The sequence below is a fragment of the Molothrus aeneus genome, chromosome 10 (assembly GCF_037042795.1).
Source record: "Molothrus aeneus isolate 106 chromosome 10, BPBGC_Maene_1.0, whole genome shotgun sequence".
NCBI classification, from domain to species: Eukaryota; Metazoa; Chordata; class Aves; order Passeriformes; family Icteridae; genus Molothrus; species Molothrus aeneus.
This window is the reverse complement of record NC_089655.1, coordinates 20,059,395-20,079,655: the sequence shown is the minus strand read 5'-3', so window position 1 is coordinate 20,079,655 and position 20,261 is coordinate 20,059,395. Positions and strand designations below refer to the sequence as shown.

General features: G+C 39.6%; 1 protein-coding gene across 1 annotated transcript in view; it reads left to right on the top strand.

Annotated features, from left to right (window-relative positions):
- Positions 1-20,261, top strand: part of NAALADL2 (N-acetylated alpha-linked acidic dipeptidase like 2) — a 214,179-nt gene that overhangs the window by 22,191 nt on the left and 171,727 nt on the right. Inside the window, exon 3 of the mRNA XM_066556250.1 lies at positions 19,012-19,282. Within this exon, the coding sequence (XP_066412347.1) occupies positions 19,012-19,282 (271 nt within the window). The remainder of the gene's footprint in view (positions 1-19,011; positions 19,283-20,261) is intronic.

Genomic DNA, 20,261 nt, shown 5'->3' with positions numbered 1-20,261 from the left:
TAAAATGGTAACAGATGTTGATTGTTCAGCTCCTCTTGGATCCCCTGGGTTTGGAAGTTGGAATCTGGATTTAGCTGGAGTGTCAGACAGGACTCTAATTGCACCAAGTCCAAGAATAAGGACTGTGTGTGTCAGAGTGATTGACCTTGATTTCCAAGGAGTGAGTGGAAACAATGGTTTTCCATTATTTTTCTGCTCCAGGAAAACCTGATAGAAATTTTGAAAAATGACATTTTGGAGGGTAAAAGGGTAGGTAAGACCTTTTTAATACTACTCAGTTGTTATTTTCATTTCAATTTTTGACTGAAATTGAGGCTTTTTGCCCACCTTTTGCATCTGTACTGACTGACTCACACATTCTGACTGCATAAAATTCACTGGGGCTCATAATTTGTATTTAGTGGAAAGGTCACAATGGAAATCTTCATATAAAAGGAAGAAAAGTTTTGTTTCTCCTGGCTGCAGAGTCCTTGGGCTTGCTCAGCTGCAGCTGTGTGTATCTGTGGTGGCAATGTGCTGTCAGCAGAGGTGTCATAAAAAGTGAGGCCAAACCTGTCAGACACACACATTGAGGATATATCTGCCTTTGAAACTATCAGTCTGGAGGAGGCTGATAAGACAACCAAAAGTAATCTTAACTTGAGAAAAGAGAGAGAGAATAGCAGGATCTAAGCTGATAGGGGAGAGGTGAGGTAAACAAGAAAGGAAAGCTTGGGGATGACAGGTTTGTACTTTTGGTGTTAATAAATAACATCCCACCTCACACAGCAACGTCTCTCCCTGGTAATCCCATGGTGGCATCCCAGGAGCCCAGTCTGTTCCTGTGTGGCCTTGTCCCTGCTGGTGGCTTTTTGTGCTGCTGGCAGCCTGCTCTCCTCTCTGGGAAAGGGAATCAAGCAGTGAGAATTTGGGCCACCCCTCTTGCTGCCTCACCCTGAGTGTTGGGGTCCCTGCCTGTCCAAAGGGAGGAGATGCCAGAAGACAGGCTGATCATATCCTGCAAGCCAAACTGCTGTTGCTGCCATGTCCTGATCTGTCCCAGGCTGTACAGCCCTGGAGCTGGGGGGATGGTTTGAGTCACAGCTGTTGGGACAGTGATGTTTGTGCCCCCTGAACCCCAGCACCAGGATCTGCAAACAGCAGCGTTTCCTTGGCTGCTTCCTTGCAGATCCTCCACCTCCATAATGGCTTGGATGTGTGATGCTCACCTAAGGTGTGTTTGGGGTTTTGGGCAGGGCATGAGATTGTTTTGTTTTACTAATTGATTTCTATATTTTCCTCCCTACTCCTTACTTAGTGCTTAGAGTATTTCTCTTACATTTCCATTTACTGGGTAGTGATGAGTCACTGTCTAGTGCTGTCCTATCACACCTGTTAAAAAATTACACCTGTTTCTTGTAGATAAGGCAAGAAACAAATTACTCTGGGGTGCCTTTCTCTGACACTTCATTTGTCTTGCAGACTGTGCAAGGGTAGTTACCTTCATGCCAAAATTAATTATGGGCAGCTCTGGAATTCTTAATCTGTCAGAAGCAACAGGAGAAGAAAACATTTTATTCAGTTCCAAAGACTGGGTGAATAAGAAAGAGATGGGAGTTTTCCAGACATAAATAGAAGCTTTCTCACTCCTATTTTCAGCTGATTCTGAGTTCTCACTGAAGTTGTAATAATTTTTTTGCTTTCATCAAAATTGCTTTCGTGTCTTAAATTAGCAGGAACATGCTATAGCAGATGGCTGAAGAGTTAAACTGTTTTTCCTTTTTCTGCAGTAACAATGCTTAGAGCAGAATTGTACACTCCTTTGCTTGCCCTCTGTTTCAAGAAAGAAATGCCTTTTGAAAGAATAAATCTTGCATTGGCTGCCTATCATCTCCTAATCTAAAGACTGTAACTGGTAACTACATAAATTACTGTTATATTCTCAGCACAGTTTCAGTTGAATGACTTTATTCCTCATAAAACCACTGCTGTATGGCTTTTCCACCAGGAACGGTGTGTGAGGGACTTCTCGCTGTGTCCTCATGCTGCTGGCCCAAATACTCCCTCCAGTCTCAGTGCAGACAGTAACTTTAAACTGTATTAATTCTTTGGAACGAGTCAAGAGCCACAGGAAGGGCTGTGGCTTTCCCTGTTCATTCCCCTGCAAGTGCCACATGATGTGCCCTCCATCTGGTGGCAGGAGTACAGTGGGAAAGAGAAGGACTGAGAATGCATTTACAGGGTGAAGTAAAAGCCTTTCACTGACTGTTGATTTAACAAGGTAATATCCCTGCAGTCAGAAATTAAATTGTTAGCCTAGGGGGTTTCCAGAGTAGGCTTGTTTAGAATAGTTTTCTTCATATTATAGCAAGCGAGAGAGGTTTATCCATCTCTTATTATATCCTTTTCCTCCCCTCAGTGTAAATCAAAGGAGGGTTTGGCTCAGGGTTTGCAGTGCTCCAGACCCCTGTGGTTTTCTCTTCTCTTTACAGAAACACATCTCCTGTGGTGTGCCATGCAGCAGCTGTCCAGGAAGCATGAGGTGTAGGGGAGTAAAATATTATTCCAAATACTGCTTTTATTTTCACTGAGCTCACATGCCCAGACCTGAGGAGTGCAGCCATTCCTGGCAGCATCCACAGCCCTGTGTGTATTGAATGTCTTCTTGTGGCTCTGTGCTCTGAGGTGCCACCTGGAAAGGGACCCCAAAGGCAGCAGAGCTGGGTGGCAGTGGGTGACACTGCTGCTGGGACCCTGCAGTGGTGGCACCAGAGCTGCTCATCACTGGCAGAGCAGGCAGGCATCCAGACCCTGCGAGACTGTCTCAACACCTCAGTTTTTGTTTTTAATACTGCACAAAGCAGTATTGTCAACACCACAAGGCAAAATGATTCATCTGCTTTCTATTGTTACTTGCTCAAGCAGTGAAAGTAATTATATCTAAATAGGAATACTTTTTAATTTATCTGACTGCTGAGTGCTCTGGGTTCATTTCTGTTACGGTCTCCTTTGTAATCCTAACAGCTAAAATATTTTTTAATAGAAGCTGAAAATCTGACACTGTCACAGTATTCTAGGAGCTAAGACTTGAGACTAAATGCAAAACAGATTTGCATGGCTGGAAACTTCTTATTTGTTGCTGTAGGCACTTCTATAGGAATTTGGGAATAAAGCTGGAGGAAAAGGCTCCACTGTGAACCATGCATGACATTTCAAGTGCTATTTGCTTGTCTGAGTAATATCCTATAAAAATCTTGCTGATAGTTGGTCACATTACATGGATATGCCTAAAATGAGACTTGGTAATACACAATGGGATCTTGGCAGCATGTTGTGCCTTTTGCTTCCTCTCCTCTTCTCCAGTTTCTGTTTCTGAAATTGCTTTATTTTATATAAAAAGCTGTACTTTATATGTTTGAAGTAGTGACTGGACCTTTTTTGGGGGATGTTCTGAGCTTGTGCTGGGTATTGTAAGGAGTAAATAATTGATACGGTCAAGAATCCCAAAACCCTTCTGAATGTTTCAGTTACCACTTCTTCCTGAGTGTGCCTGGACTAGGAGCTGGAAAAAAAAATACAGTGTTAAAATTCTTGTGTTATTGATAGTCTCCCATTCTCAAAAAAAAAAAGAAATTACGTATTGACTCCTTGTGATTATATGTGTGATGCCACATCAACATTGCACTCATTAGCTGACAAGTGCAACCTTTCATTTTGTTAATGTTTCTAATGATAGAGTTGGCAGGAATTATCTGATAATGCAACCTGTTATAATATGAAATCCTTGACTGGATGTGGCTAATCAGATTAAGTTCACCTCTTGGTGTATTTCAGGCTCTTTAAACCTTTTTATGTAAGTGACTTCTATGGCATTGGGTGTATTCTTCTTTTTTTAGTTATGTAAGGAAGATGTCTAAGAATTCAGTAGTTTTCTACTGCTTGAGGCTACTTAGAAGAAAATATTTTGTATATCAGTGATCCGTCTGGTTATGGAGTAAGGGAAAAGTACTGGTTAGGTTGCTTAATATACTGGTTCATAATATAATGGTTAATAATATAATGGTTAATAATATAATGGTTCATAAATATATTTTTGGTAGAAACTAGTGCCTCTGAATTGATCACTTCCTGTGAGTACTGCAGAGGAATTACAGTTGGTTTTGCATTAGAAGATTTTTGAAGCATATGGCAATAATGCTGTAATTTCTGGAAGCATTTGATGGGGTTTTGTACTGTGAATGTCTCTGTCACATTATGCAACTGATGAGTGTGAAGATAGAATGTAAAATGACTTTGATTAATTTAAACTTTACCCTTTGTGTGGTACCATAACTTTGGGGGCTTCAGTACAGGGGCACAGCTTTGCTCTGTAATTAACCCAGAGATTCAGAGTTCAATGTATGGGAGGTGATCCTGTAATTTTGTCATGTTAGGAGCTTACATTAAGTTTTTGACCTTGTTAGATACTGGGTTTATTTTTTTTAATTTGATTTTTTTTTTTTAAAAATATATATTTTTACTGAAAATTCCTCTGTAATCGTCTATCAGCAGCTGAAAAGCTGTTGTGGGTGTCTCTGCCAGGCTGTGGTGAATGAGGCTGGAGCAGCCTGGGGTAGCTGAGTCTCCTGGGGTTTGTGCTGCAGCTGGCAGGAGACAAGTGGAGCTGCAGCTACAAGTGTTCAGGGGCAGGGAAAGCAGGTTGTGTTCCAGACATCTTGCTGTCATCAAGAGCTGCACTGAAATCTTCTGGTGTTCTGCAATCTGCCTTAAACAGGAAAATAGCAGCAGCAGATGAAGCAGGTGTCAGGCTCCTTCCAGTGCCAGCAGCTGATGCTGTGTGCACACACATGTGCATGGGTTACCAGGTATTCCTGGGGGTTTAGGTATATTCTACATATCTCCCTGACTTCTGAACTAAGAAAATGCAGTTGTGAAAATTGTTTTTACAATGATATGTTCATGTAAGAGACCTGCACATTTATAGGAAGAAAAGTAGGTATTTTCCTCTGGTTGGGGGTTTCTCCTTAATCTGGCAGCATGCACAAACCTGTATGTTAGCAGTCATTATTTCATGCATGATTGTTCTGGAGTACAAATGGATAGAAACAGGGTGCCTTTGACAGCCTTTAGCACGGGTTTTGCCTTTTCATTTGCCAATGCAGATGTATCTCTGTATTTTAAAAGCAGATCTTGGCTATTGGAAGCTGATTCAATTTCAGGGTATTATCTACTTCATTACGCACAGACCACTTGGTCTCATTTCATGTCGTCTCCCGGCTATTTACTGAGTTTTAACCTGGTTGCTGGAGTCCTGCAGTTTATTTTATCTTATTAATAGCACTGCTTTACAAAGGTCAGGCCTATTCAGCTAGAAGGTTTTGATGTGCTAGTTTCATTTCAGGAAATAGAATAGCCACTGCCTACTGAGTGTGCCCCAAAAATCCTGGAAGATGAGTGATGTTGGATTGCAATTAGTCTTAGGGAGCAGACTTGCTACACAAAAATATTTTTGCATCTGGTGGATTAGCTCAGTTAACAAATATCTAGTGTTTAAATTGTGTAAATAATCCCCCCAGACTGTCCTGGGTGAGGTGGGTTTTCTGTTCCATCAGCAGAGCTGAACAAACAGGAATTCTCAGATGGAGGCAGAGGGGTAGGGAAGGGCTTGGGACAAGGATCCTTTTAGGGGGATGAATTTATTGGGTGGTTTGCAGCACTGATCAGGCAGAAGATATTGGAAGGAAGAGCATTTGGGCTCTTGAGACTTTGGGCTGAGACCTGAGTGGGTAGAAGAGAATGAACCATTTGGGAAATGTCTTGTCCTTAGAAATGCCTCATGCTATGGAGTTGCCAGTGTCCCATGGGAAAATGTTCTAACTGAGGAGGAAATACTCTCAACTGTACTTAAGTCTTTAATAAAGCTCCTACGTAGGTGACCTAATTTTCAGTGCTTATCATTTTTAATTCAAGATTTTATTTATTTATATGTCTAAATATGGATCTGAGATTCTAATGTTAATCGTCCATTAAAAGAAGTAAAAAGAAATCTTGGCTGTGGATAATGTGATTAATTCAGTCTTTCCAGTTGCTGAGAGGTAGACTAAATGCATAGCTAGAGAGGGTAATTTTGTTGATGATTTAAGAAATGCATCCCAACAATATAGTGTATAGTAAGCTATAAAGTTGTTGTTGTCTTCATATAAATATGTCATTAAATCACATTTCCTAATATTAGTGGCCGAGGTGAACAGAAGATGATGCAGAGCAAGATTATTCTCATTTTCTATTTCTCAGCTCTCTAAATATTCACATCTGCCTTGCATAACAGAATTATACAAAATTTTATAATGACTTCCCCCCTCCCCCCCAAAAAAATCCCCTAACAATCCAAAATAAGCTAGTATTTGATCCTCCAAAAGAAAGGTGCTGTGTTACGCATGAGGACTATGAGTAATACTGTTAATTAAAATTTAGGACCTGATTATTGATGTAGAAAAATATTTTACCCAAATTATACCAATTTGTACCTCGTGCTAGCCTAGAGAGCAAACCTGTGGGCACAGATTGCCAAGTCACCTCAAGTGACATCACTTTTATCTAAAACTTTCAAATCTGAGTACAAGGTGGGAAAACACTTCCAGCAGCTCGGCTATTCCTCTCCCCACTCACCATCTGGATATTGTGAGTAAATTATTTTTATAAGCCAATGCTTCTGGAGTATTTATCTTGTGATATGCAGGATGAAAGGCTGGGGGAGGCATACGTGGTCCAGCTCCCCTGTCAAGTTGAATTCTTTCTTTCTTTCTCCACTCAAGGTGTGTTTGGCTCATCAGTCATCTTTTCAGTCCCAAGGCTCAAATGCATTATGTTATTTGTTTGCTGATCCTGTCAGCTTGGCACACAGAGGAGTGTGCTATAGGGGAATAGTGGGCTGGAGCTGACAAGGGACATTTCAGGAGTGAAATGTGGTAATGCAGGAGAGCAGATGTGAAGCCATCAAAGGCTGGGGTAACCAGAGCACACTTTGCAGTGGGAAGGGGAGGATGGTGAGGAGAAGTGCTAGAAAAGCTCCCATGAATGGAAAAAATGTGTGTGACATGAGGTGACCCCCTCCATGCCCACATCCCAAAGCAAATCACAAAACCTCAGAAAGGAGAGGGAGAGCAGGTACAGGCAGAGTTTGTCAGCTTTGACATCGTAGAGTTCACTGAGAAAGATGCAGAAGCAAACTTTATCCTAATTCACAGTGACTGGCACATATTTGGGTGACTGGAGCCTTTTTGTGCTCTGTCTGTGTGCACCCAGACTCTGCATTGATGCAGCATTTCCACTGATTGCTAAGGAAATTTGCTGTTTCAAACAGTCTGTAGAAAAGATGATCCCACATGCAATTCCAAAGAGAAGCTTAAGTCTTTTAGCTTTCCTAAATCCTGTTGGTGCTCTGGAAGATATTGCTTACATAAATATCATAGCTAATATTGTATTTTGTTGACCAAACTATTAACTTCACCAAAAATATGCTTAGCATCTTCCCTTGTGCTCTCTGTTACAATGATTATAAAAAAAAAGTTTCTAAGGCTTAACCACATGTGATACTTGTTTTAATTGGAGATCAGATTTAATAAAATACACTATTTGTATCATTCAGTATTGCATGCATTTCCAAATTGTATTTTCCTCAGTAGCAAGACTCACAATAATGCACTTCTCCTGTTTACCTTCTAGCATACCCCAAGTTGCTCGGGTCTCATAGTGATTGTTGCTTGTAGAATGAAGTTTTAATGCAAAATAATTTGCTGAAGCATCTAACCAAAATTGTCCTAATTATCCTTGTGTCTGCTCTGGAAGAAACTGAAGGAGTTGATACAAATTTGGGCATCTGTATTTTAAAATGAGCGTCCTTGTGTATGGTTTTAATTGTGGTTGGGGCAGAGCTTGCAGGGGTGAGGTGTGTCTGCTCTGTGGCAATGGAGTTCTGGACACTGCTTGTGGGGATGTTTGCAGCCAGCAGAAAATGTGCAGAAAGAAAAGCCTGCAATGATTCCTCATTAAAGAGAACAACGACTTCAAAATAACACCCACGTATGGATTTGCACTTGTACAAGTCCAATCAGCTCATTAAAGTAAATGTGTGCAAAATCCAGAACTGGCTGTTTCAGTGTGCTGCTCTCAGGAAGAAATGCACAGAAATTGTTGAGTCTTTTGCAGTCCTGTTTTTCTCTTTCTGGCAGAATTCTGCCTGCAATGAAAGTGCCAGAGAATAGGCTCAATATGGGCTGTAAATCTGAACCACTTTGGGGGTGAGTGGAAGGAGAAGTTGAAGAAGGGACACAATATCCATTAGGCTGCAGTGAAACACTCACTGGGTTCCTGCATTTGCTAAGTAAGGTAGATTTGTTTTCTGAAGGTTTCCAGTAAAACACAAAAATTCAATTTATCTTCAGTTTCCCCAAAACACAGTCTTTACAGATACCTCTGTTGTAGTGCCTGTTGCTTCAGGTATAGATACTATTTTCCAGTTGTTTTTCTTTTTTTATTCCCTGTTCATACAGCTTTGATTGTGGCTACACTGCAAAAGTTGTGGTTTGATGTTTTCTTTGTCCCCTGCTTAAAAAGTCTGATGCTGCTCTGATTCAGCTTGATTGAATATATTTAGACTTTGAACCCCTTACTGTTTTTTTCATTGTGATATTTATCCTTTTTATATGCCAGTGAGTGTGTCATATGTGTTAATGTCACAGATTTTTAAGAAACATGGGGGTGAAATGTTGTGTCTGCATAGTCCACGTAGGTAGTTTGTTACCAAGAATACGAGTAGTCATGTCATGCTAATAACAAATAGACCATCTGCCTCCCACAATTCCTCCAGCTACTTGATAGTTTAATAGATGACTTTGTCTTCATAGTAGACATAAGAAGCAGTGGAGATAACTTGGCTTTTTTTCTGCAGTAGAGATAACCTGACTGTGTTCTGTTCATAAGTACCCAGTAAAAACCTGCTCAACTGATGAATCTCTGAATCCTGTTCGGTGTCCTCATGTCTGTCTGTGACTTCCTTAACACACCACATCAAGAGCAAACTCAGACTCATATTTGCAAAAAAAGAGACAAAAAAATGTACAAAAGTTCTCCATTGTTATATGATAATTCTGCTTTTAATTTCCCCCCCCCCCCGCAAAGATTTAATTGACCTTGCAGCTTTGGACCAGAGCACTTTTACTGTCTAGCAACAGCCACCCCACTCTGGCCTCTGGATTGAACCATCATGGCACTGCAACATCCATCTGTCCTGGCAGTGAGCAGTTCAGGTGGTTGTGCATCAAATTGTGCTGAATTAGGGGACATTTTTCAGCCTGGATTCCAATTCCTGAACATCTCCATATTGCTGTTCTCTTGGTCTTTTATTTGTGCTCTCTTCCCTTAAAAACAGGCTTTGAAATTTTTGTTAGATCATAAGAGAGGCTGAAAGTGACTTAGACAGTGTAAGTATTACTCCCTGAAAACAGCATCCACTGCTCTGGGGACACTTTGTGGGGTTTATTTTATTTTCAGCTAGAGAAGGACCATAAGTCTGAGGGAAGTCTACAAGGGACAAGGAAATGTGGATGAATTTGGGGGCTTTGGGGGAAGTGAGGTACTCTTGGACATGCCACTGTCAACTGGGAATGTTGCATACAAAATGTGCCAAAGGAAGAGGTGGAGAAGGAGCAGGTCAGGTCCCTTTCCTATCACTTTTCTAAATATCTCTTCACTGTGGCACCTGCATTTTGCCATGTACACCCAAGTGTTATAAATGTGCCCCTCAGGGATGTGTGGACTTTACTGAGACTGCCCCAGAGATGACGTGGGTTGATCAGCCTTGGAAGGGACAGAAAGGACCTTTTTGTGTGGACCTGAAGTGGACTGTGCAGATGGTTATTTGCTGTACCAAGAGCAAAATTACTGCATGCTCATTGCAAATGGAGTGATGATTTTGGAATCCAAACCTCTGATCAGCCCCAGACTTGACAATCAGTAGAGGCTTAGGACTGACCAAACAAATACTTTGCATTTTGCCTACTTTAAAAAGTTTATCCTGCTAGTGTCCCCACTGGTGTACAGTGAAATCTGGTGTGGGGCAGATAGAACAATTCTGGAAGTCTAGCATTTAAGCTTTGTTATCTTTTTGGGAACTTTTTAGTTTGGGGTGGGAGGCAGGTGAATGCATTTTTAACAGTGGATTCTCAGCACTTTGGAAGTCTGACCTGTTTTATACAGTCCATGGAGATGGATTCAGGACCATTCCCTCCTGAAGCAAATGAGTGATGAAATGATGAGGCCCCTTTGAGGTCAGCAGAGCTGAAGGAGTCGATGAACTCACTGCAGAGGGGTAGAGTTGAAATCAAAATAAAGGACAGCAGAAGGATAATAATTGAATTTTATGGAGGCAGACGATAATTGGATACTAATCTTTCATTTTCAGTGCAAATGGCATATTCAGAATGGCCTTTTGTTGAATTTCTGCTTCAAGAGGAGTGAGGACAGGCTGGAAAGGGGCCAGGAGAGGTGAGGCAGGGCATTTGGAGATATCAGGAGCAGTAGCTCTTAGGAAAAGGATGAAAAGACTGAAGAAATTTGATTGTAAGACAAGGTGAATTGAGGGAAGGCCATGAGAGCAGTCCTTATATATGTAAAAAAAAACTTGCAGAGAGACAAAGATTAGTCTGTTCTCACCATGAGTGGGGGAAAGGAGAAAATTCAGCGTGTCTAAATAGAGCAGGGTGATTATTTAGGATGGACAAGAGGTTTATATCTTCATAAAAGGGCAGGAAAACAAATTCCTGGAGTGGCAGTGGGGTGAGCTGAGCCTGCCTCAAACCAAATATCTCCTGTGGCCCCTTCCCAAGCCTGTCTTTATAAGATTTTATGCTTGCTCCTTTGGAGAGAGCTTTTAGTTTATCCACAAGCAGTTGGGTTTGCGGTGCAGTGTAAATAACTTCAGGACAGGGTTTTGGTTATCAGTGCTGATTTCCTCAGCTGTATATTAGAACTGAAGGGTCACTTGAAAGCTGTCAGTGTTTTCAGATAAAAACAAATGCATCTGAAACACAGTTCAGCTGGTGAGATGGAGATTATCAGAACTAAGCCATGTGATATGGTATTTGTGATAACACTCTGCTTACATAAGCATGTGGAGATGGTATTTTACCCTTTCTCCTTTTTTTTTTTCTTTTAATTTGCAGTTTTCATTTTAACCAATACATTCTACTGAACTTTTAAATATTTTTGTAAAATATCCAAGCTGATTTATCAGCTAGGAATCTTTGCAGTTCTATTAGAATCACATTGGTAAATTAACATATGCTGATAAAAAAATGAGGCTGATAAGAGGAAGGTTACATGGCATCATCTTGTGGCTGTCTTAGGCTTTCCTGTATATAATGTTAACTTCTTGAAATTCATTAAAGAAATTAAAGGTTTTTAGATTCTTTTCAAATTCTAAAAAGTAAACATTTATTTGGGGATTTATCTAATTCTAAGTAATCTTCAATCTTTAAATAATAGGTAGCTTTTCTAAACAGTGCTAAGTTGTTGTGGTTTTGCTTGGGTTTTTTTTGTTTGTTTGTTTGTTTGTTTTGTGATTTTTTTGTTGGGTTTTGTGGTTTGGTTTTTTTGAGGGTTGGCATGCCCTCTTTAATTCCTCATTGTCCTTTGAGAATTGGGGAATTATTTAAAAGTTAAATCATACAGTTCCAATAAAGATGTCCAATGCCATCAGAATGACACATTCATTGTAATTACTTTAGAGTTCACCGTGTAGTCTAATGATTGGCCATTGAAAGGAATAAAATACTGCCAGTTGAGCAGTATTGAGATTTTTTTTTTTCATCTGCAGATCTCCTGTATAAAAAGCAAAGTTTCAAGTTTTTTTGGTTTTTTTTTTTGATCAATAGGTTTTCTGTATAGAAAAAGAACCATCCAGTGCTATTCACATCCACACAGAAATGGTCTCTTGCTGGAAGTAAACCTAATTGTCTCTGACAGTAAAAGGAACCACTTGGACTTGATTATGCAGCTGGTCACATTTTATTGAGACACTGACATATTCCCTGTGGTCTGGGAAGAAAAGGAGATGATATGGTTGTGAAGTTTTGCTGGGTCAGTGCTCTGCCAGTGAGTGCAGGGTTATATGCAAACATTTCAAGGTGAGGGATTGTCTTTTCCCCATCCTCCTTCCTCGACATCGCCCTCGGCGCTGTAACCTGCTGGAAAATGCAGGGCACAGCTGTTTGGAGCTGCTGCTTCCCTTCCATTAGGAGAAAATAGAGTAAAACTCTTCATTAAATAATTAGATCTATAAGCTTTGAATAAAATTATCTGTTCCCTTTGCTTTATATAAAACAGAGGCTGAGATATCCTTGTATGCCCAAAATAAAGGTTTAGGTTAAAGCATGCAGCTTATTTAAAATGTTTTCGATGGAATTGTACAAAGATACAGTTTGTGATGTTATGCATGCACACTATCATCTCTACCATAGAGGAAAACCTGTCTCTTGTGACTGAGATTTAGCAACTGTGAAAGTTAATAAGAAAAGTGTAGTTATGGGCATGTTACTGATTGTGAAAGAAAATGGAATCATTTTGAGAGATCATCTTTCAAACAAGAGTTCCTTTAATAATAATAAAAGAGGTTTCCTGTGTAGATATCTTCATTGTGTACATGTTTTGAAATAACTTTTTTTTTTTCCCAACAGCTCATCTGTTGAAAGCCATTTATTGTAGTAAATAGAATAAATGTATGAGAAGTAGATCAGTCCAGTTTGTGGTAAGCATTTGAAGTTTTGTGTTAGGGAGAAGCAAGGTCTCCTTACTTTGCTAAAAAGAAAGTGTGTCATTCTTGTAACCAAAGGGGACAGTGGAATGTGGCAGTGACTTCTTTAGAGCTGAAGTGCACAATGTAAAAGTTATTTTCTCTCTCTTCTTTCTGTGGAATTTAGTCTTAGGATCTGATAAAATAGTCCATTTGAGGGACTGGAGCTGTCATTCTCCGTGTAAAGGGTTCTGTGGTTAATTTACTATTCTTGAAGTGGATAGTGATAACCATCTGTGTGTTGTATGGGGTTTTTTTTATGTTGTTGAGGTTTATTTCTTTGTTTCTTTCTTTCTTTGGTAACTGAAGCCACAAGTGTAAATAGCCAGTCTGGTTCCTGTTCCTAGCTCTGTCTCTGCCTACCTGTCCCCCCTTGAGTGATTTGCTTGTCTCATATTGGCCCTCTAATGTTCTGAAGTATTTGGAAGATTTGGATGCTGGCTAAATGTCACATAACTGACTTCCAGATCTCTTAAAAAGCTTTGGAAGGCTCACCTATGGCCAGTTCATGACTTTGCAATGTTTAGTGTAGAGGAACAAAGAATTGCTTGTTTTCCAATAAACTGTGGAGTCAGAGAGTGAATCAGTCATTTTTCAATGCCTTCCACCATCTGCCTTGAATGCAAGTTTGGCTTGGATCATGGTGTTGGAAAGTGAGATTTGAACTGTCCCCATGAGTTTTATTTCAGAGGTATAAAAGCATTTGACTGATGTGATGGGTAGGAGCAATAAACTTGGTAGTCCTGTAGTGAAAAAGCATAAATGTACAAAATAGCTAAGCTTGGGAGCCAGCAGGGGCTGAGATCTGAGAGTGTTTTTCAATCCCATGGCAAAGAACTTCTCAGGAAAATGAGAGGTTTGCCCTGGAGCAGTTCTGCATGAATTTATACCACGATAGGAGAAGATACATATGGTCAGGTACCCCTGTGAAAGTCTAATACTCAGGTGGACTTAAACACAGTGCAAAAATACTGTAAAGTTTGTTTTAAAAGTATTGCTCTGTTTTCTCTTAGTATGACTTTCTAAAGAGAAAGCATGACCCTTTTATTGGAAATACCTGAAAGCCACAGTACGCATAATATTTTTAAAAAATAAAAATTAAAAAGTGGGTTTTTTTGCTAGAGAACTGCACAACCAAATCTAGAGCTGGCATTCTGTTTTCTGACATTCCTTATTTTTTATGATTTCATGAATTGAATTTATTCTGTGTCTGTGAGAATAAAGGCTGCCATGAATCACAATCCTTTTCCTTAAAAGCCTGAATTGTACTTCTTTATGTTAAAGCATGTTAAAATGCATATTGTAAAATACGTAAAATTTGTGGTACAGCTCTGTAAATATTCCCTTAGATAGCAAAAGCACTAAGCTGTTACCCAAGAATGAGCAGGGGTTGATTGTTAGTATTATTATTATTAGAAATATGCCCAGAGTATCCAGAATGTATGAAGGCTGATGGTAGATGTGACAGAGGACATTTCATGGATCAGCTTTCTGCAGCAGGTGCTGGTGACCTTGCAATGTAACCTGAAGAACCTGAGGTGCTCCAGCATCCTGCATGCACCTCTTTGCACTGTGAGCATGTTTCTCTCACCTCTTGATAAATATTTACCCTCTCCTGGACCTGAATTTATTTATTTCTGTATTTTGGGAGCAGCAAATTTGTGGCCATCAGTTCAGACCATGTGAAATCCAACCGGGCAGGTTGGAGACCAGCCCAGAGGAATGCCCTAATTAACAGGAACATGTAATTAAAATTGAAGCAGATGTGGCTTGGGCAGGTGGTATTTCCTGAGCGTTTCCTGTGTGTGCACACTGTGTGTGATGGACACAAATAACTCCTCTTTCTGCAAGTGTGGGCACTGCTGCTGGTGCATCTGCTGAGCAGTTGGTGTGTGTGAGTACCACAGCTCGGCTCTTAATGGGCTGAAACGAGCTCTGAAATCCTCAACATATGAAAATATCTTTAAAACTCAGCCTGGACAAAGTTTGAGGTTTTAAAAAAAATGATATTTGCATGAGAGGCTATAAATGGAATAACCCCATGTGATGGATTTCCTGCATTCTTCTGTGATTATCTGCTACTAGTTACTGTTGGGAGCATCGTGTTAGACAAGAGAACACTTTGATCTGATGCAGCTTTACAAAATATGACCAGTCATTGCAACTCACAGGATCTGAGAGCAATTACTCAGCTGAAAAATCAATCTGTAAAAATTCCAAAATGGCATTTGTTGTTAGCTCTTATCTAAAAAGCTGCTTTATGAACAATTTTGGTGAACTGGAAGAAAACAGTGGAAATTTACAGTCAAAATATGGGAATAAGGCACTTAAACATCTAACTCTGCAAAACTGGAATTCAGATTATTTTTTCTTAGTAGGCCAGGAAGTGTAGGCAGTTCCCCATGCTCAGTACAGGTGGTAAATCCAAAAAGAAAAAAACTAACCAAACCAACCACACTTGAAGTTTTACGTATTTGTGGGGAATTTTTGTCCCTGTAGATCTTTCAGATTGAATCTGTAGAATCCTTCTGCAATTCCAATTTTTTTTCTTGGGGTTTTATGGCAATTTAATAGGGTTATCTGAGAAGTAATTGTGTTATACAGCTAAATTATTCCATCTCTTGGTTGTTGCAGTGACCTGTTGTAATTTTTCAGTATCTGTTGAGTGGTGGTTCAGTGTCCCGGCTGGCTTATTTGCAATACCTTGTGCTCTCCTTTGGCAAGCTGTGTCAAAAAGTGCTGTTCCAGCAAATGACTTTCCATTAAGGCACGGCAGGTCTGTGTTCCCCATGGTTACCAAATTGAAAATTAAATTTGTATATTTTGTGTGCGTGTTCATTTATCTTTTATAATCTTCTGGTGAAGAATAGCCTTCTGATGGTGCAGAGGCTGCAGAACCACTGGCATTATTACAGATGTATTTTCAACATATTTAAAATTATTACTCTAGGCTAAGGACTTTGAATCTTCAACAGTGGTGATCTTTTCATCACATCAAAGTGGGAAATCTCTACCTTATTCAAGAGAAGTATGGTGAACTTTTTGGGTTTTAAGTGCAATTTTACCTGTTTTTTTCTGAGTTCAGGAACTGAGCCTTTTGAGATGGAAGAGAATGCTCAAGAACTGAGTTTATGTCCTGTTCTGATGTACATTAGTTCCATACTGATCTGTATTAGAAAGTAAAGGTCAGGAATTTATGGAAATCTCTGAGAGCATCCTATAAAGGCACAGGAGCGTTCAGACTGGCATTTTTACATTTATTATTGTTGATTCTGACTTGAGACCAAGTCTTCAGTCTGTGGTGGCTCCACTTCACTGGAATATGTAAATTTACAGCAACAGAAATGTGCCCATAAACTTTGTTGTTATTCCCATTGAATAAACCTGAAAAAACGCCTGAATGAAGCATCGTTTTAATGTGACCAAAGGGAGTCAAGCATTTGGCTGAAGTTCTCAGAGGCAGTGCTGTAAATGGAAATTGGCAATTGCATTGGTATTGGTTCCTTCTAAGCATGCAGCTGCTTGGGGAGCTGAGAACATCCTCACCCGGAGGGGCTGCTCCTCCCCACTGCTGAGATCCACTCTGGGAGTCCCTGAGCCCTGTAAATTCTAGGAATTAAATAATTTGAGCATTTGGAAAGAAGAACTGTGACGTGCATGTGAAGTGTTGATACTCTTCCAGGCTGAACTGCCAAACTTAACAATTTTATGAATTTGACTGGGTTTAGGAGATACTGGTTTTGCATATTTTGCTTGTTATGCAATTAGTATGTAAAAAAAAAAAAAGAGTTCAATTACCACTGACTTTTAAGTTCATGCAGTCAGCATCAAAGGCAAATGCAAGTCAGCTATTGTAATAAGTCTGGGAAGAAAAAAATTTCCTGGTGTTGTTCATAAGATTTATCAAAGTGGTCTAATATGTGCTGATTTATTGTAAAATAATGTATGCTCATAATTTGCAATTTGATTTTAACATGCTATAAAGATATTATGGAGTAAATAGTGAGTGGGATTATTTCCATAACTTAATCAGAAATGTTGTCACAAAAGTTTCAAAGACATGTTGATTTAATTATGAAGGGGAAAGTAACTTCTATTAGTAAGGGAGCAATTTGCTTATTGTATCTTCCTCTTTCAATGCTTATTTCCTTTTATTGTGACTGAATACTTCTGGTTACAATGTGCCATAACCCTATTGGCCTGGGATAAGTTTCTTTAATTATTTTTTCTATTAATGTTTCTATCACCTGAGGGAAATGCAGATATTCCATTAATGATTGTGTTAATCAAACAACTTTCTGTATTTCTGCACTGCCCAAGTTTGTCATTACATTAGCAGGCACAGGAGATGAAATTGGAAACTTGTAATATACTGCAGATTGGATTAAGTCATCTGTGTGTTGTAGATTGCTTGAAGACTTATTTTAGATAATTTAAAAACATTAAATCTGCAAGACAGTTATTGTTCCTGACAGGATCCCTGAAGTCCCAACATAAGGCCAGTGCTGTTGTAAAGATTTTGAACTTTGTGTGTGAACAGCCTTGCTGGAGCAATGAAGCCAGGGATACAACATATTGCTTTGAATAAATATATTTTATAAAAAAAAAATTATACAAAAATATGTCTTGTTTATAAAAAGCCTTTTGCATGTTGAAATAATCATTCTGCCCATGTAATCTGATGATGGGCATTAGGCATTTCAGTGCAGTAGGTAATTTTTGGTCATTTCTAGGTGTAATAGGTGTTACAATTTTACTTTCTGCCCTTTTAAGGCCTTGATGTTGCCTAGGCAGTAAATGTTCATTTTTCAAATGTTCAACCACAAGATGGGTGGAGAAGGGAGCCCTTGTGCTTGTCTTCCACCATCAGCTTTGCTTGCTGGGGCTCTCCCTGGGGGCAGTGCAGCCCCTTCTGGAAGCAGTGCCAGCATCTTTAGCCAGGAGCTTCCCACCTGCAGCACTGCAGCTGGTTTTGGATATTGCAGGGGCACCTGGAAAGAACCTGGTGGGATTCTCAGATACATATTGCTTGCTTAAAAAGACTATACATTATTCAACTGTTTATTTTTGATGTGTGCAAGACTGCCAGGGCGTTTTTTGAAGTTCTGTTGAGGACCTCCAAGCAGTTAGGTTTAGTGGCCTTTTTGTGAAGAGGAGGTTGTGGACAAGGCTTTCAGGCAGTGTCAGTATCTCTGTGCTTGGAAATCATACATCTGTGATCCTTAATCTTCTTTTCAGTCCTGAGAGCTTTGTAGACACACAAAACAAAATCCCCAAAAACCCAACTTCACAGAATTCAGCAAATATTCCATAAGCTTTTTGTGCTGCACGTGGGTAGTGCTTTTTATTTGAGTAATAAATTTTATTTCTGTCCTTCTTTGCTTACATGACTGCTCGTCTGCATAAGTAGGGGAAACCTTCAGTTGCTCCTTCAGCAGTCCCATCCTCTGAAGGTATCATGGCAATAGTTTCAGCATCTGGAATCCTTTGGCATGTGCTGGGGAGGAGGGTGGTCCTTTGGTGCCTTCATCCTGTGGCCCCTGTGCCAGCCAGTATTGAAAGTGATGCCAGCCCAGACCAACCTGAGTTCTCACTGACCATCAGTGGGTACTGCCAAAATAATTCCCATGTTTGCCTCTTATGTTGGCCAGGCTGGTGGCTCAGGTAATCCTTCAGTGCAGGTAGGAAATGTGAAGAACCTGCTGACAGTGAGCACATCATCTGGGGGAGCAGTTCCATTCTGCTTAGTAAATATCCTTTCCTTGATGAATTTAAGCCAAACATGTAATTATAACTATATAATTACAACCAATGCCCTCCCTGACATCCTTGAGACGTGACTTCAGATTGGCTTCTTCATTTTTAAAGATTGGTTAAATTTATGCTCTCTTAGAAATTTGATAAGCAAATGACGTGTGGATTTTAAAACAGTTACTGTGATAATTTCTATAGGATTCTTTTTTTCATTTGGATATGCTTCCTATACATACATTTTTTTCTTACTTTTATTTCCCAAAAAGCTGTTGCCTTTGTCTCATACTTAGTAAGAAAATATGAAAGTTGTATGGTTTTTTGCATGTTTGATGATATGTTTTTAATAAAGTCATGCAGTGATGCATACAAAGCTACAGGAGTCCCGATGGGAAATAAACTAAACTTTACTTGTGTGGGTTTCTTTTCAGAGATTTTTTAGAGTTCTCCAGAGAAGATGATGCAGACCTTGCAGCGAAAATCCAGGGTCAGTGGCGTTCCCAAGGCCTGGAGGATGTCCGGCTGGTGAATTACTCCGTTCTGCTCGACCTGCCAGGCCCTTCTTCAAACACAGTAACTCTGCAAAACAGTGGGGAATGCTTTTATCCAAGTGGACAACAGTGCAGCACAGACCCCAAAACACTTCACAGCCAAGACCTCCTGTACTCATACGCAGCTTATTCTGCCAAAGGAACTCTTGAGGTAACGTGGTCGTTTGTCTCTGTCACTTGTGGTGAAATAGAGTTGGGAAACAACAGCTTTTACTGAGCCTAACTGGAAAATTACACACAGAATCACAGAATTATTTAGGTAGGAAAAGACCTCTAAAACCATCAAATCCAATTGAAAATATGCTGAAATGCCCAGCCTTAAAATAAGCATATTTATGTGAATTATGATGTTGCAAATTGTACTTATCTTAATTAACCTTACAACCTTATATCTATGAATACTTCATAGGAGATAGATATAGATATACACTCACATATATCGATGCGAATCTAATTACACAATGTCTATAATTTTTTAAGTATCTGTTTATGAAATGGCACATTTCAAAATCTGGAAGCTGTGTCTGGAGTTTCACTTTATCCTTGCTGATGTACGAGTGCTACTGGTTTGAGGGATGCTTGTAGGAGGGATGAGGCTGGTGGGAGTGCTGGGCTAATACCTGGAGCCTCTGAATTACGATTGTGGATCTCACATAGTTTCTTCTGTGACAATTCAGTTGACATATCTGCTCTGTTTCCTCTTGAAAACACCGATTTGTAGTTTTATCTTACTGCAGTTACTCTAGGAAGTTTTGTCAGCAAAAAGATTCTACCTATTTGGATTTGTTACTTGCCAAGTGAAATAAGATCTTGGATTATCTTGTTTTTTCCTGTGTACTGTCTTCTCTGTCTGTTTTCCTTGAGCTTCTGACTAAATATTTTGAGAGTGCAGAAAGGAGCCATCATTTCTGTTTACCTTCCTAGCTGAGAGAGTGCAAATCTTAAAAAATATTTCTGAAATATAAAAAATTGCAATTTCACTGCTAATTGCATTATTGTCATCTTCCTCCTTTCAAAAATATTGTATTATATTGATGCTGGGGGGTTTCTATCTTGCTTTGTGTCTTATTTAAAAGACATGTTTGTTCATGGCTTAGAACACTTACAGACCATAAAGGAACAGATTGTGA